Below are 14,905 nucleotides of genomic sequence, written 5' to 3'. Positions count from 1 at the left end.
GCAAAGCTCTCAAATGATGTTTATTCTCAGTGTACCAAGAGAATAAAGCAGACAGGTGCTTCAGCTCCTCGAAGCTGTAAATGACAGTGCCAAGTTGATAGCGGGGATGTTATTCGTCTTTTGAGACGAGGTCTTCCTGAGCTCACTGTGCATGCCTGTCCAGGTGTGCACACACAACTTGTTGGCATTGTTTAAATAACTGAACTTGGTTAATTAAAAACAAAAAGCTGAGAAGTGACTTAGACCATTGGTTCTGAGAAGTATTTTTAATGGTCTCTTAAAACAATTAGTAGTTACAGTATGCAATATCTATGCTTTTATTTTTTAATGTTTTATTTTGGCTTTTTTTTTTGAAATTTATCTATGATGTCCAGTTTGTATTAAATCGCACCACCTTGCTATAATGTTTCTTGTTATCTGTGGTGGGTATTTCCAAGGAATGGTAGGACACAGGACAGATACAGTGGACTGTGAACTCTTGTTTTTCTGAAAAGGTGATTTGAGAGCTGAGAAAGTGCCAGGCCCTACTGGCATACTAACAGTAATTCTCACTGACCTGGACAGTGGTATCACCCTCAGCCACAAGTATCCAGTCTACCATAGCTCAGGCTCCACGATGCTCTCTCAAGAATTAACTTCCCAGACACAAACTTCGCCATGGTACTCTTGCTTATAAACAGAAATCGATCCTCACAGAATTATCCAAAGCCATTCCTGGAAAGTCACATCTTTTCATACCCTTTGCACATGGCAACTTGGACAGTCTTGCGGCCAAGGAAAACGCAATCTGTAGTTTTAATGTGGAAGCATCATTCCTTGTGTCCTTTGCCGTTCTTTTGTTATTTACAAAGTACTTCATTATCTGCAGAGCCCATGCATTTTGAAAAGTCATCAGATCAGCCCACATGGATGTTCCAACTCCTCTGTCCTTTGAATATTTATACATAAGTTGCCAACCATTTTTTTTATAGCCTATGTGGATGTTCTAATGATTTCTGTGAAAAATCTTTGATGAAATCCCTTCCAAGTGTTTTAAAATTCAGGGACGACTGGCGATAAAATGCAGAGTTGTATACACGGCGGCAGTCGCTGTGGGTCCCCATTGTAGGAGCATTGTTGCCCTGAATGATGATGATTACGTTTGTTATGGTAAAAAGGGTCGGAGGTTCTGAGGTCCTGACAGGGGTTAAAGGATTAGCATGTGACAATAAGTATCGGTCAGGAAAATGGAAAAGTAGAACTAATTTTTCTTGCACCCACCTGTGCTTTCTGTCAAATAAAAACTTGTGGTAATGACATAGTGAGGAGAAGAGACAAAGGTTAATGAGTAACACAAGTTCAAATGTGTAGCGCATTGGAGCGTAAATTGGATCATACGACCCAGTGTGGCTGGGTGAACTAACAAAGGAGACTGAGGTCACGGTGGAAAATTTGGGGGGCAGGCAACTTAATTTCTGTTGTTTGAACAGCTTAAGACTATTAATACATGCCAATTTTATTTAGCGAAAGTTTTGCTTGCAAGAGGCACTTTTAAATGACAAAACTGCAACTCTTCAAAGGGCCATAGGAATTCTAAACAGGTTTTCTATAACTTAATCTTTCACATCCTTGCTACAAAGAAAGTACCAGGGATAGATACATGCTCCCTTGCTCTTAAAACACAATAGATATAGAAAAGTAATAACTATTCAGTGATGTTATAATTGTAGGAAATTCGATGTTGACAGGTGTTAAAAATTGTGGAAGCCTTTTGCAAATTCAGTAATAGCGACAGTGCTTTAAGGAATTACACGACTTAAGCGGTATACCTGTTATTTTTGGTATGTAGTGTGTGTGTGTGTGTGTGTGTGTGTGTGTGTGTGTGGAGAGGTGGGGGGAGAGAAAAAGAGAATTCATTATTTTCTCACCATTGAAAAGTGTACACTTTTACTGCACATGGGAAAGAGAAAGTAGCGATTTCACCAGATTAGTCTTTTCAAAAGTCTGTTCTTCGAGAATTATGAAAATAGTCCCACCTAAAGAATTGCAGCACCTACATTTCTTTTAAATATTATTTTCTTTTTCAGGCAGAAATTTAAACTTTTAATACTCGGTTTTTAAAAAGCAGAAAAAATTTTCAGTGAAGCTGAAAAAACATTTTGGGAAACATAAAAATAAATAAATGACCCATGAAGGTCTAAGAGGCAGAAAGTGTCTGTCAGTTCTATTAATTCACAGTGGTGGCCCGACAGAAACACATTTTGTGAATCTAGCTCACAGATAAAAAGAAAGGTCAGAGTTCACAGAGCTAGTTTATCGCAAGTGGTTCTCATGGATTTTTGTTTTCCCTCAGGTTTTCTGGGTTCATTGTTTAAATGGCCTCTTCCACTCAGTTATTCTGTTTTGGTTTCCACTAAAAGCCCTTCAGTATGGTAAGTAGAAAGGATATAAATGCTAAGAGATGACTTTTTACATTTTTAGAAAAATAACTCATTGTCAATATAGGTTAAAAATTATAGCAGATTTTCATTTTATGCTGTTTTCCTTAACCTAAAATACATGCATCCAAAAGCTGTACACACTTTAAAGATTTTTATTACTCCTTTGGGAGCAAAGTGATTTAATATATGCAAAGCCTTTCTTCTCTACTTCTCATGTTTTCCAAACTTGCAGAGTTAAATTTTAGGACTTTTTTTCCCCTTCTGTCAATGTATAGTTTGAAGACAACAGTGCTAATATTTTATGTAGTCCATTTATTATACGTACGAGGCTTGCACCAAACTCTATACTGAACCTGATCAGAAATGTTTGTGTTTTCAAGTATACGTGAGCCGATGTTTTGAATGAGATTTTTTCATATGTTTTTATGTTCATCTTGGAATGGAAGCTTTTCCTCAGCTTGTTTTGAGGGAGTGATTTTATTCTGTCAGTTTGGAGAGAGGGGAGCACGGTGAATTTCCTATGCCCGTAAAAATGATGAAGTAGCCACTCGACAAAAGAGATTTCCTGGGATGCTGTGTCCCCCGAGCAGACCTTACCCTGAGATCCTCAGGAAGGCAGCCGGCCGCTCCGGGCCTCTGCTCCCAAACGACAGGAAATAAAAACATGACACATACTCCATCAGAGGATCTGTCAGTCTTTTAGAAGCAAAGGCCTTACCTGGCTGGCTGGGCGTTAACGACTGCCCACAGAGGAACGTCCTGTACATCCCTCCTTGCCCACCTGCAGTCTGTTCTCCACAGGCAAGGTGGTCCTTGCAAAACGTAAACCAGACCAGGTGCCTCCGTCAAGTTTAGAACAAAATGCACAGCACTCATCGTAGTTAATCCTTCCACCTGAGGGAGCTCCACCATGTCCCCCCCACCCCCGTATCACCTCCCCACCATCACCATGCTCCATCCAGCCTGCCACTGGCCTACACTTCTTCCTTCCTCCCCCTCTAGAGAGTCCAGCTGGCTCTCTCCCTCACTCCCTCAGGCTTACGCTCCCAGAGAGCTACCAACACCACCCTCCTCTGCTCCCGCTGCTTCTCCTCATTATCCTTCATCTTCTCTAGTGTGTCTTCACCAATCAGGGTGTAATACATTTGCTCCTTTTTTATTGTCTCTCTCCCCTGTTAGAGTCAAAGCTCCCAAAGAGCAGAGAATGGTCAGTGTAGTTCAGTGTTGTGTTTGCAGGGCTTAGAACGGTGCCTAGCTAGTCGCCAGCGCTCAGGAACCTGTCAGGGCCTGCATGGGGTGAGTGTTACAAGGAGGGTGGGACCCTTCGTGTCCTAATCAGAGATTTTGATCTCATTTCTTTGTTAATTTCTCTGCCGGTACACCACGTACTTCTCATGTTCTAAGCCACGGAAATGAGTGGTAAGAAAATCCAACTAAACTACAGCCTATTGACTCTAATAGGCCAGGAGAACCACAACGGAATTTTTTTTTTTTTTTGAGATATAATTCACATGCCATAGAATTCACCCTTTTAAATTGTACAGTTCAGTGGGTTTTTCTTAGTATATTCAGAGAATTGTACAAATTCACCACGATGCAAGGCCAGAACATTTCCATCACCCCATAAAGAAACCCCACACCCATTAGCAATTACTCCCCATTGCTCCTCACCCCGAGTCCCTGACAACCACTAATTGTTGTCTGTGGATTTGCCTATTCCGGACATTTCATAAGAGTGGAATCATGGAATATGTGGCCTTGGTCCATTCATGTTGCAGCATGAATTAGTACTTCACTCGTTCTTATGGATGAATGATATTCCCTTGTATGGATTTACCACATTTTGGTTATCCCCTCATCTGTTGATGAACAGTTAGATTGTTTCCACTCTTTGAAGCCATGGGATATTGTATAATATAGGACCTTAGACAGTTTCTCTCGGTAAAGTTCATTTTCAAATAGCAAAATCAATATAGGTATGAAAGACTAGGCATGTCCATCTCTTGCTATTTCAACATTCTAAAATAGAAAAAGGAAATTTAATGTCAAAAGTATCTCAAGCCAAATAGCGCATAAAATGCCTTCACAAGTGACAGGGTTTGAAAGGAATTCCCAAGTAACTCCAGCTCCTAGAGAGCAGATCCTAGGGCTCTCTTGGCCTTTGGGAAACTGCCCAAGCCTGCCACCTTCAGCGGAGGCAGTTCGTGAAAGGTGCCGCCGGGAGAACCCAGACCTAGCCAAGTCCAGGGCACACATGCTTTCTCTTCTTAAGACATGAATGGTGTATGGCATAAATTACATTTTAACCTTCTAATGTTGAGGGGTTTGTTGGGGTCTTGCGTTGTTTTTAACTTTTAAATAAGGAGAGGTTTGGGGTTTTTTTTTGTCTTTTGAAAGGACGGGGTGCACAAGAAATGTAAGAGTATATAAAGTGCAGCTAAATATGCGTTAATACACTCGCTTCGGCGGTTCCCAAAGTACGGCCTGTAGACACCTTTATAAATACCCATGATGACCTTTCTGGGGTACCTGATGTCAAAATTTCAAAATTTTTGTAGTATTATCCAGACATTATTTTTCTTTTTCATGCAAGGGTGGGTAAAACTGCTGGTACCTTAGCACAAATAGTGGTTCCACTATACTAGTGGGCATGATATTCTTCCCTGCCATGCACCCACATTAAGGAAACAACAACCAAAGCCAGTCTCACTTAAGAATGCCCTCGAAGAAGCTGTAAAGCTAAAACATTTATTATATCTTGAAACCTGGTGCACAGCTCATTAATATTCTGTGTGACACAATGAGAAGTGAGCAGAAAGCCCTTCTGCACACCAGTGAGAGTCGTACCAGGCAGGATGCCCTGTGGACCATTCAAGTTGTGAGCTGCACCAGCTGCTTTCATGAGGTTACAGAATCCTGCATGAGTTGAAGGTCCACCCAAAGCGTCAAGGGGAGCCATTGGCTTTAATGTAATAGAGTGCTGTAAGTTCACAATACAGTTTCAGGTTGCACACTCTAACCTCTAAGAAACCACTTGTCGAATTTTGATGTAGTATCAAAGAATATCCACACTCATGAGAAAAGATTATTAAAACACTCCTCTCCATGAAGCTGAATTTCCCTCATATATTTCAACCAGAATATGAGAATCCAGCTGCCTTCTCTTGAACAAGACATTAAAGAGATTATAAAAATATAAAACAAGGCCAATTTTCTCACTAACCTTTTTTGTTTGGGGAAATATTATTTATAAAATCTGTATAAAATATGTATGGGGTTTATTACTATTATCTTTAGATAAATCAGTACATATTTTTTAATATTCTGCCTTAATTTCTAACTTGGTAAATATCGATAGATATAAACCACATAAACAAAAGCTTTTGGGGATACTCAATAATTTCTAAGTGTAAAAGAGTCTAGAGACCAGAAAGTACAAGAATGAATGGTTTACCTGAATCGGCCAAATGCTGAATCTGACAAACCCCACAACAGGCTTTTTAATTTCTTTCTCAAAGTGATCTTGAAATGACTCTTTGGCTCCTTCGTGATGAACCAGTCATCACCAGAAAGCCTACTTGGACCCAAATATTATTTTTGGATAACTTGTATACATTGGTTAAAGGACCAGTGTAAAAGCATGGAAGTCAGGACGTGATCATGAGATATTTTCAGGTATTTCATAAATTTCTGAGTATGTTAATTTGGTTGTCTAGATATTTGCAGATTAATAGCAGATACAGGTTTGTAAACAGTGTGCTCAAAAGACATAGCACCTCAAGGCACACCTGAGACTCAGTTGGTTGAGCGTCCGAATCTTGGTTTCAGCTCGGGTCATGATCTCAAGGTCGTGGGATCAAGTCCTGTGTCAGGCTCCATACTGAGGCTGCTTGGGATTCTTTCCCTCTTCCTCTCCTTCCCCCTCTGTCCCTCGCCCTCCTCTCTCTCTCTCTCTCTCTCAAATAAATCAAATCTTAAAAAAGACCTAGCACATCACATCCTGTATCCTTAATCATGGAATACCTCTACAGAGAAAAGGAGTCTCCTAGATTGCTGGGCTGTTAAGCAGCCCTTCCTGACTGTTTCTAACCAAAGACTTTAGAGGGGTTAGAGCCACAACCTGGAGCATCTGCCACGTGCACCCAGCACTGGCGCATTGAAACCTCATTTTAATATTAAAACCCCTCCAGGGTGGTCGTTTCATTCCATCTTTTTAAGTGAAGAAACAGTTCCCTTGGAGACGGATTATAAGCCAACATTGACACAACTGGTCACAGAACCAAGGCTGGTCTGTGTCTCCCAAACTCACCCAACTATTCCTTCTCTCCGTACTGGCACCACTCAGCCTCTCTTGTCCCATACTTTATTCTAATGGGTTTTGTCCTTACATACGAGATTTTGAATAAATACTGTTGAATATTTGCATAAGTAAGATATTATACTGCATATGCCATGCGTTTTAAATTTTTCCATGGTGCCAATGATTTAATTATTCAGTTATTTTTAATTTTTTATTTTTTTTAATCAGTAGTCATGATTTTTGTTAGCTACCACGCTCTTCATCTAAACACAGTTGTTAGTCATTGCTGGATAACAAAATACTTTAAAAATATGTGCCTGAATTCAGCCAAACCTTCCAAGAGCCATATGCCTGGACCCATATTGGTGCTCTTCAGTCTTCTGTGATTTGCATTTATGAATCCCTTTTGGTCTGATGCCAACAACTTCATTGAGAGAAAGTAAGAAGTCTCCCTAAGACTCTCATCTATATTTTTTTTTTTAAATTTTATTTATTTATTTGACAGAGAGAGAATGAGAGCAGGAACACAAGCAGGGGGAGTAGGAGAGGGAGAAGCAGGCTTCCCGCTGAGCAAGGAGCCCGATGGAGGGCTCGATCCCAGGACCCTGGGACCATGACCTGAGCCGAAGGCAGACGCTTAACGACTGAGCCACCCAGGTGCCCCAACTCTCATCTATATTGTTAACAAAATTCTTTGTTAAGGTTCAGGATGTTTTCTCCTATCTTCAATGCCTGTAGAATTAGGCTTTCCTTGAACAATTAGTTTGATTTTTTTTTTCCACCTCATGGATCCTGAGAATTGGTTAACAAATCAAGTTTCCTCCTTCATGTTGGCTATTGGAAAATTGTTTTTAATTTGTGACCCACATTTATAACAACTTTGTGAAACTTCTTATAATTTTTTTTTTAATTAGCCTGGTTTGATTCTGTGATGTGACACTTGGTTCTCCTTCTTTTGTTCAACAATTATAAACTGATTTATCTTTGAAAGAATTCTGAAAGGATCTCTTTGATTTCCATTTCTAATAAGCCTCTCTTCTTGTCATGCAGGTAATGTATTTGGAAATGGGAAAACCTCTGATTATCTGCTGTTGGGAAACTTTGTTTACACGGTGAGTACAGAGCATTTGCCTAGTTTGTATATAAAATCAACTCCTTTCATATGTGCTCCTTTTGTTGTCAAATCTAACTGTGCGCCATTTCTGAACATAGGGTTGTTTGCACTTCCCTTTAAAAATGAAATAAGATGTTTTGACTATTAAGAGATTATTTTATGTTGGGTTATTAATATGTCACAGGCTCACTGACTTGATGGGACTTTGGTTGCTATTATTTTCAGTATTCCTCTTTCCTCTTAGTGCCCCCCCATTTCCCCTTTTTCTCTTCCTTGTCTCTTTTTCTTCATTTTTATTTTACTGCCCTTGTTAATTTTTTTTTTTTTTTGCTTTCCTGAATTTATGGCAAATATTATCATACTGTTCTTGGGTGTTTAACCAGTAATGATTCTAGAGTCTCATGAGAACTAAAATGGGAGAAAAATCACTCTTTGGGGACATTCCATTCACACAAGGCATGGAACCCGCTGTGTTAAGTCACTATCCAAACTCTTACAGAGGACACACACATGAGTACAAGCCCGTTCCTGCCATAAAGGGCCAAAAAATGTTTTAAAACCACTTTTCCCTTAGAGAAAAAGCACTACTTGGATGCTAATGCCTGAGGTCACGTAGTTGGTGTCTGGTAAGTTTACTATACCCTTCAACACTGAATTCTCAGGCTGATGTTCCTTCTTCTAATTCTGTGTCCCTCAAATGAGGGCCGTGTGCTGCTCCAAATACTAAGCAGCTGTCAGCATGGCTGACTCAGTTGGGAGAAAAAACATAACACAATGTTTAAATATCAAGTGTTTAGGTTACTGAATGATGATAGGCCATTGAGGCCATTAAGTAACAGAGGGATGAAGTTATTTTCTGGAAGTCACCTTTCCATTGACATCAACCCACGGAAGTAGTAACAGGAAGGAAAAATATGTTTGGAGGGCTGGTGACTTGGGTCTCCTACAACATAAGTGTAAAACAGAAATAAGTACTCAATAGAGTCAGTTTAGAAATTAATCCGAGGATAGAGCAGGGATGTCTCTCAGGGATGCATTGAGATACTCAGGTCTCAGGAGGGTGTTTTTCTTTAATTTTATGTCAAACTATATCTCTTAGTTTTGAACTTTTTATATAGATCATTAACAAGTACTTACATTTTCATAAGAGTTTTACTGCTACAGATATTAATCCTAAATCGCCGTTAGAGATCTTGCTGAGAAGGCCCAAATGCCTCACCTGAGCCTGACTTTCTGACCCCGTGGGGAAGGCACTAACGCTCTTTGCAAACCTGAACGTATAGGCCAGCATCTCACTTTCACCACCGCAAACTACTGGAAGTGTCTAGAATTCCGTTGACTACTAACAGTATTTAAAATTTTATTTTTAGGGCGCCTGGGTGGCTCAGTTGGTTAAGCGACTGCCTTCGGCTCAGGTCATGATCCTGGGGCCCTGGGATTGAGTCCCGCATTGGGTTCCCTGCTTAGTGGGGAGCCTGCTTCTCCCTCTGACCCTGCCCCCCTTGTGCTCTCTCTTTCCCTCTCTCATTCTCTCTCTCTCTCAAATAATAAATAAAAATTTTTAAAAATATTCAAAAAATTTTTTATTTTTAATTATACATAGCTAATAACAGATTACAGTGCTATGCCCTCTTCTTGGTGTTTTATACTACCTGCCCTCTGAGGCAGGTGATCTTTATCGGGCCCAGTTTACAGATGAAGGAGCTGAGACCCAGATGTCAAGTTACTTGCCTTGTTCCTTAACTAAACACCTAATAAATGGTGGAGCCTTGAGCATGAATAGTCTGACTCCAGGGCAAGTCCAGTTAACCCTTGTGCCACCCTCTGTAAAACCCCGGGCTGTTCATTAAACCTAGTGTCCCTACTTCGGAATTAATAGCAGGGTCAGCGATGATAATGGGTGTGTACATCCTGGAGGGTATTAACAAGCTTTTATATCCTGATCTGGAGGGTTGTAAGTAAGTCACGTTACAGAGTAAGTGTTTAGGTTTCTAAATATCCAGTTATATTACTTTTAGAAGTTATCTTGAAAATTCGGAAAGTAGGGGCTTTAAGTTTTACAGATGATATACAATGAAAGCAAGCTTGAAAATCCAAGTTACTGCAGATGTATATTCATCGTTCACGAGTGAATCCACACAGACCTCGTGGATGGAAGTGTGCAGGAGAGGAGAGCAGCAGTGGGATGCTGCTCATGGGCCCTCCTGACCAGTCACTGCCATCATGGGCAGGCACCCAGCTCATTCACCTGTGTCTTTGCTTGGTGGACATACAAGGCAAGCTGTGAATAATCGACCAGTCCCACAGTCTCATTCACAGTGTAATACCTGGTCTTTATAAACCTCCTTTTAGTCATTTGAACTAACACATTTATGAGATAAAATAACATTTTCCATTCTGTTTTAGTTTGTGGTGATCACCGTGTGTTTGAAAGCTGGATTGGAAACCTCATATTGGACATGGGTAAGAGCGTCTCTAACCACAACCGAGGCATGTCACATTTACTTATGTGTTATCACGAACATCACTGTTCTTCATTCTAACTTTATGAATCCCTGTACCCTCGTTCCACTGGTTGATTGTTAATCATGAGTGGTCTTGGGTGGAGGGGGAGGAACTGGGAATTCTAGTTTGTCTAGTTTGGAAACAGTAAAAAAAAAACACCTAAGTTTATTGACCACAGGATTTTCAGACCCTTTAATATATTATTGTGAATATCCCAGGAAGGAGAGAGGCTTCCAAACCTGACTAAGAATCTTTTCTTGGTAGAGTGTGTCACAAGACGCATTCCACGGAAAACCCGTTGGAAAATGATACAAAAACAGGCGATATGAGCAAAAAAATTTGTCCTCGGACATTTGTAAATATCCAGTATGGATAAAACAAGTTCCATTTTAGAATGTTAGTTTTGAAGTAGAGAGACCCAGGAAACAAGGAAATGAAAGTTTGATGTGCAGGGTAAAGATGGGCCCAAGAAACCTGGATTGGACAGTCACCGACACACACGTGTATTCTCACAGGGGTCTAGCCCCTCCCGGAGAGAGCACAAAGAGCAGAAATAAAGGAGGTTAAAGATGGTAGTGGAGAAAGAAAGAGGAGAGTCAGGAGAGAGGCCCCCAAAGGAGGTAGAGAGGGAACAGTTGTAAATGCCAGTACCACAAACATCCTAGTGGTTGGGGAAGACATTAGCATCAGCGCTGATGAAAGATCCAGTTAAAACACACACGCGTCATTATTTAGAAATTCCTATAGAGAATATTTTATGGATGAAGTAAAAAATTAATGTGGGCACTTGCAAAAAGCTTCATTAGTGTGTGTGTGTACTCAGTCTCCCTAAAAGTCTGTGACTCACATTCCCTTCCTTCACAGTTCAGCCACATAGCGATTTGGGGCAGCATCGCACTCTGGGTGGTGTTTTTTGGCATCTACTCATCTCTGTGGCCCGCCGTTCCGATGGCCCCCGATATGTCAGGAGAGGTAATGTGTCCTAATAACTCATGACCCAATAAATCTGAAAAATTGGTATTCGTTAATGAGCCTTAATCGTTCGGCTTGGATTTATATTAAAACAGTATTTGACCATTTCAAAGCTATTTTTAAATTCCACAGTTGCGAGTGATAAATCTTGAGAGAGAATATTTTACACTTGGACATTTTACTTAAATCTGACTTATCCTTTCAAAAACATAGCAAAAACCATAAAATATGGTCGTCAGGGGCTTGAATCATGTTAAGAATCTCCATATAGAAGGTGCCATTTTAAAATTAGACTGTAAATCAACAGATACATTTTGGAGAAGAGATTCGGGGAAATGGTGAGCTTATGTCTTTGGGACAGTCTATCATTTCTTCTGTTATCTCTTATTCTAAAGAAAAGTCTACTGTCACTGGATTAAATGCACTTTTTTAGCGTCGTCTTAAATGATACCGGCTTGGTTTTCATTTTGAACAAGTTAGGGCATCTGACGTTTCGGCCTTATCACAGTCCATTTTCAATCCTGTCTTTCAGTTTCTTGTTACACCAGTAGGAATTGAGTTATTAGGTGTTCATGGGGAAGTGTCACAAGATCTCCTTTCCTTCAGAAGAGATTCCAGCAGTAGGAGAGTTTATGATTTCAATTGCAGGAAATTTGACATAAAATGTATAAAAGAAAATGTGGAAAACATTTCAGGATTTCCTGTGACCTCACAGTAACTTGCAAATCAAGGAAATGTGAGCTGCGTTACAGTACACTGTTGTCCTGCAGCCCCAGGAAAGCCTTCCAGTGGTTTCCATGGATTTGTTGCCCCTAAGTACTGCCTGAGTACATTTCACTTTTGACAGTCTGGTTTATAGATCATTTTCATGAAATTTTATCTGACAGCATCCTGCTTTTTATAAATTAGCAGAACGCAGACACATTTTAAAAAAAATTTGTGGTTAAATTTATTAGAGAGAGGTATTATATACTATTACAGCGAAACCAGACATATCAAGGAGCAAGGACTTCCTTCCACCAAAAGTGAAGGCCGCTTTTGAAACATGTACTGTGAACTCTAGAAGATTTACAGCATGTATTTTGAGGAAAACAGAGAGAAAGCTATGAATGCACCTCCTCCTTACCTTGGTTTGAGCCCTTTTTCCCTGAAGAAATAAAATTGAAGACCATATGTGTCTGAAGATGCCACTTGGAAAATCAATTCTATTCTTTGTGCCTATTTGATGTGCTCTGTCTGATTGGACCTGCTTTTCCCTGAGGTTAATTTAATATCATTTTCACTAGGCCTCATTTTATCTCATTTCTTAATGTTTTAGCTTCAAAATGCAGGACACAAAAGATGTTGAGATTCAGATAGTTTAGGCAACTCTAGCCAACAGCTTTGATGACAAGAGCAGAGTTTCTGACCACCTACTTCTAGAACAAGTGTGAAGTTTGATTGGCTTCTTGCCAACCAAATATAATTCTACCCTTGCCTGTAGAATTCCTGGTATTACCCAAATGCAAAATTTAATATCATCTCTTGGGACTTGCGGTGATGCTGTGTTTAATTCAAAGTGAAATGAATGTCAGTACCCCATCACGTTTTTGTTCACTTCATATACAGTGGGAAGTGCTAACAGGGGTTCTTTTTCTTGTTATTTTATTACTACTAATTCTTTGAATATAATGTTTGAGTAGCTGGGGCTCCGTTGAAAATATGAAGAATGGACTAATTTACCAGTAGGCTTGACTAGCTTGTCCAAAGTGTAAGTCTGTTGAATTTATTCAAAGAAAATACTTTAAATTTATATAGTACTTAGTGCTTACAAAGCATTTTGATATATGTGTATGTGTGCAAATGAGCCTCACAACAACCCCCAAGAAAGGGTTTAACAAGTATGCCACTCAGATTCTCAGAGATAGTTAGTCTACATTTACTGTTTCCTGGGCCTAGGGTAAGATATCCCAGGAAATATTTGTAGCAATACTCAATTTTTGAACATTTTTATTATATGTAGAGAGTCACTAGTTCTATAATCCAGTTAGTTTCAGAAAGAAGTAGCTACCCTTAGGTTTACATTTTTCTAAGCTTAAAATTCTATATTTCAATCAAGAGTATAGCCAGATACAGGGGCACTTGGGCGGCTCAGTGTGGGTTGAGCGGCTGACTCTTGGTTTCGGCTCAGGTCATCATCTCAGGGTCCTGGGCTCGAGCCCCTCACCAGGCTCCACACTCAGCACAAGTCTGCTTGTCCCTCTCCCTCGGCCCCTCTCCCTGCTCACATGCTCTCTCTCAAATAAGTAAATCTTTTTAAAAAAAAAAAGTATATCCAGATACATACATACATGCGTATATACAAACATGCAAATATATGAAAATTTCATTTCATGTACCAATATTTATATCTGTGTGTGTGTATAAAATGGGCCAGCCATCTTGAATAAAATTTACTTACTCATCTGTTAACTTTCATAGCAAAATGCTATTATATATTACATATATTACTGAGTGTTACATATAGTAATACTATAAATAATATCGGTGTCAGTAGAAATATTAGCCTTCCTCAACTTGACATGTTTTATGTAATCCACATAATGAAACATGGCCCAGGGCAGCCCCCAGGATTTAAGACTACTCCACAGGATTTGTGGTGTGGTGTGTAGTAACTTTCTCTCACTACCACTGCTGCAGACACTCAGTGTCCGATCCCAGCTCTGTACCCTAGGACTCTGGTTCCTTCCTGTATCAATGTGGCAGCAACTCCTCCTAAAACAAAACAATTAATTAAATATGGATGTATGTTTTAGTTGCCTAAAAGCTTAATAAGGACCTACAGGATAGAACAGAATTATTAGGGATGGAGTAAGACTGAAAACAGCAGCCCTGCTCCCCTGTCCTGGTTCAGGTGGTATTTTGGAGGGCGATACACTGTGTGGCATCAACAAGACAGAGAAGTTCTTCAAAAAGGCAACCAAGATCTGGGAGAAATAATACCATTAATACCTAATGTGTATTAAACTCCGTATCCCGGGAACTTCTCCAAGTACTTGATATGCAGTCGTTCAGTCAATTCACCAGCTATTTGTTGACGTTCTTCAGTGTGTCAGGCACTGTTCTAGACACTGTGGATTCATTAGTGAATAAAATAGACAAAAATTCATGTACTTCTCAGCCCGCTTTTCTAGTGGAAGAAGACAAAATAAGTGAAATATATAGACAGAAGTATATAAAGAAAATTACAGCAGGCAAGGGGGACCGAGAGCCAAGCTTCCAAGTCATGCTCCCCACACAGCCTTGTGGCTTTTACTTCTGGTCAGATCAAGAGCCATTGGAGGGACTTGAGAGGGAGGTGTTAGGATCTGACTTAGGTTTTCGGGGCAGGACCATGACTGTTGTGTTATAAACCATTTAAGAGGTTATCCCAGTAACCCAAACGAGAGAGAATGGTGGCATGGGCCAGGCGGACGGTACTGGTGGAAGTGGTCAGATTCGGAATCCCCTTTAAAGGTTGAGCAGGTAGGATTTGCCTGCAACCTGGATAGGAAAAGTGAGAGGAAAAGAATACAAGGCAGACCACATCGCCATCGTCCGTGAACTTTGTCAGGA

General features: G+C 40.1%; 1 protein-coding gene across 5 annotated transcripts in view; it reads left to right on the top strand.

Moving 5' to 3' along the window:
• Positions 1–14,905, top strand: part of ATP8A1 (ATPase phospholipid transporting 8A1) — a 219,405-nt gene that overhangs the window by 175,386 nt on the left and 29,114 nt on the right. For all 5 annotated transcript variants that reach the window (XM_073891594.1, XM_073891595.1, XM_025887328.2 and 2 more), the window contains 4 exons: positions 2,333–2,411; positions 7,771–7,832; positions 10,241–10,297; positions 11,204–11,311. In XM_073891594.1, coding sequence (XP_073747695.1) covers positions 2,333–2,411; positions 7,771–7,832; positions 10,241–10,297; positions 11,204–11,311 — 306 coding nt within the window. The remainder of the gene's footprint in view (positions 1–2,332; positions 2,412–7,770; positions 7,833–10,240; positions 10,298–11,203; positions 11,312–14,905) is intronic.

Source organism: Callorhinus ursinus, unplaced genomic scaffold (assembly GCF_003265705.2).
Source record: "Callorhinus ursinus isolate GAN/ISIS: 27379988/994484 unplaced genomic scaffold, GSC_fseal_2.0 scaffold4, whole genome shotgun sequence".
In the NCBI taxonomy this organism is placed as follows: Eukaryota; Metazoa; Chordata; class Mammalia; order Carnivora; family Otariidae; genus Callorhinus; species Callorhinus ursinus.
Note: the sequence above shows the minus strand (reverse complement) of the source record. Positions and strands in the feature narration are given on the sequence as shown.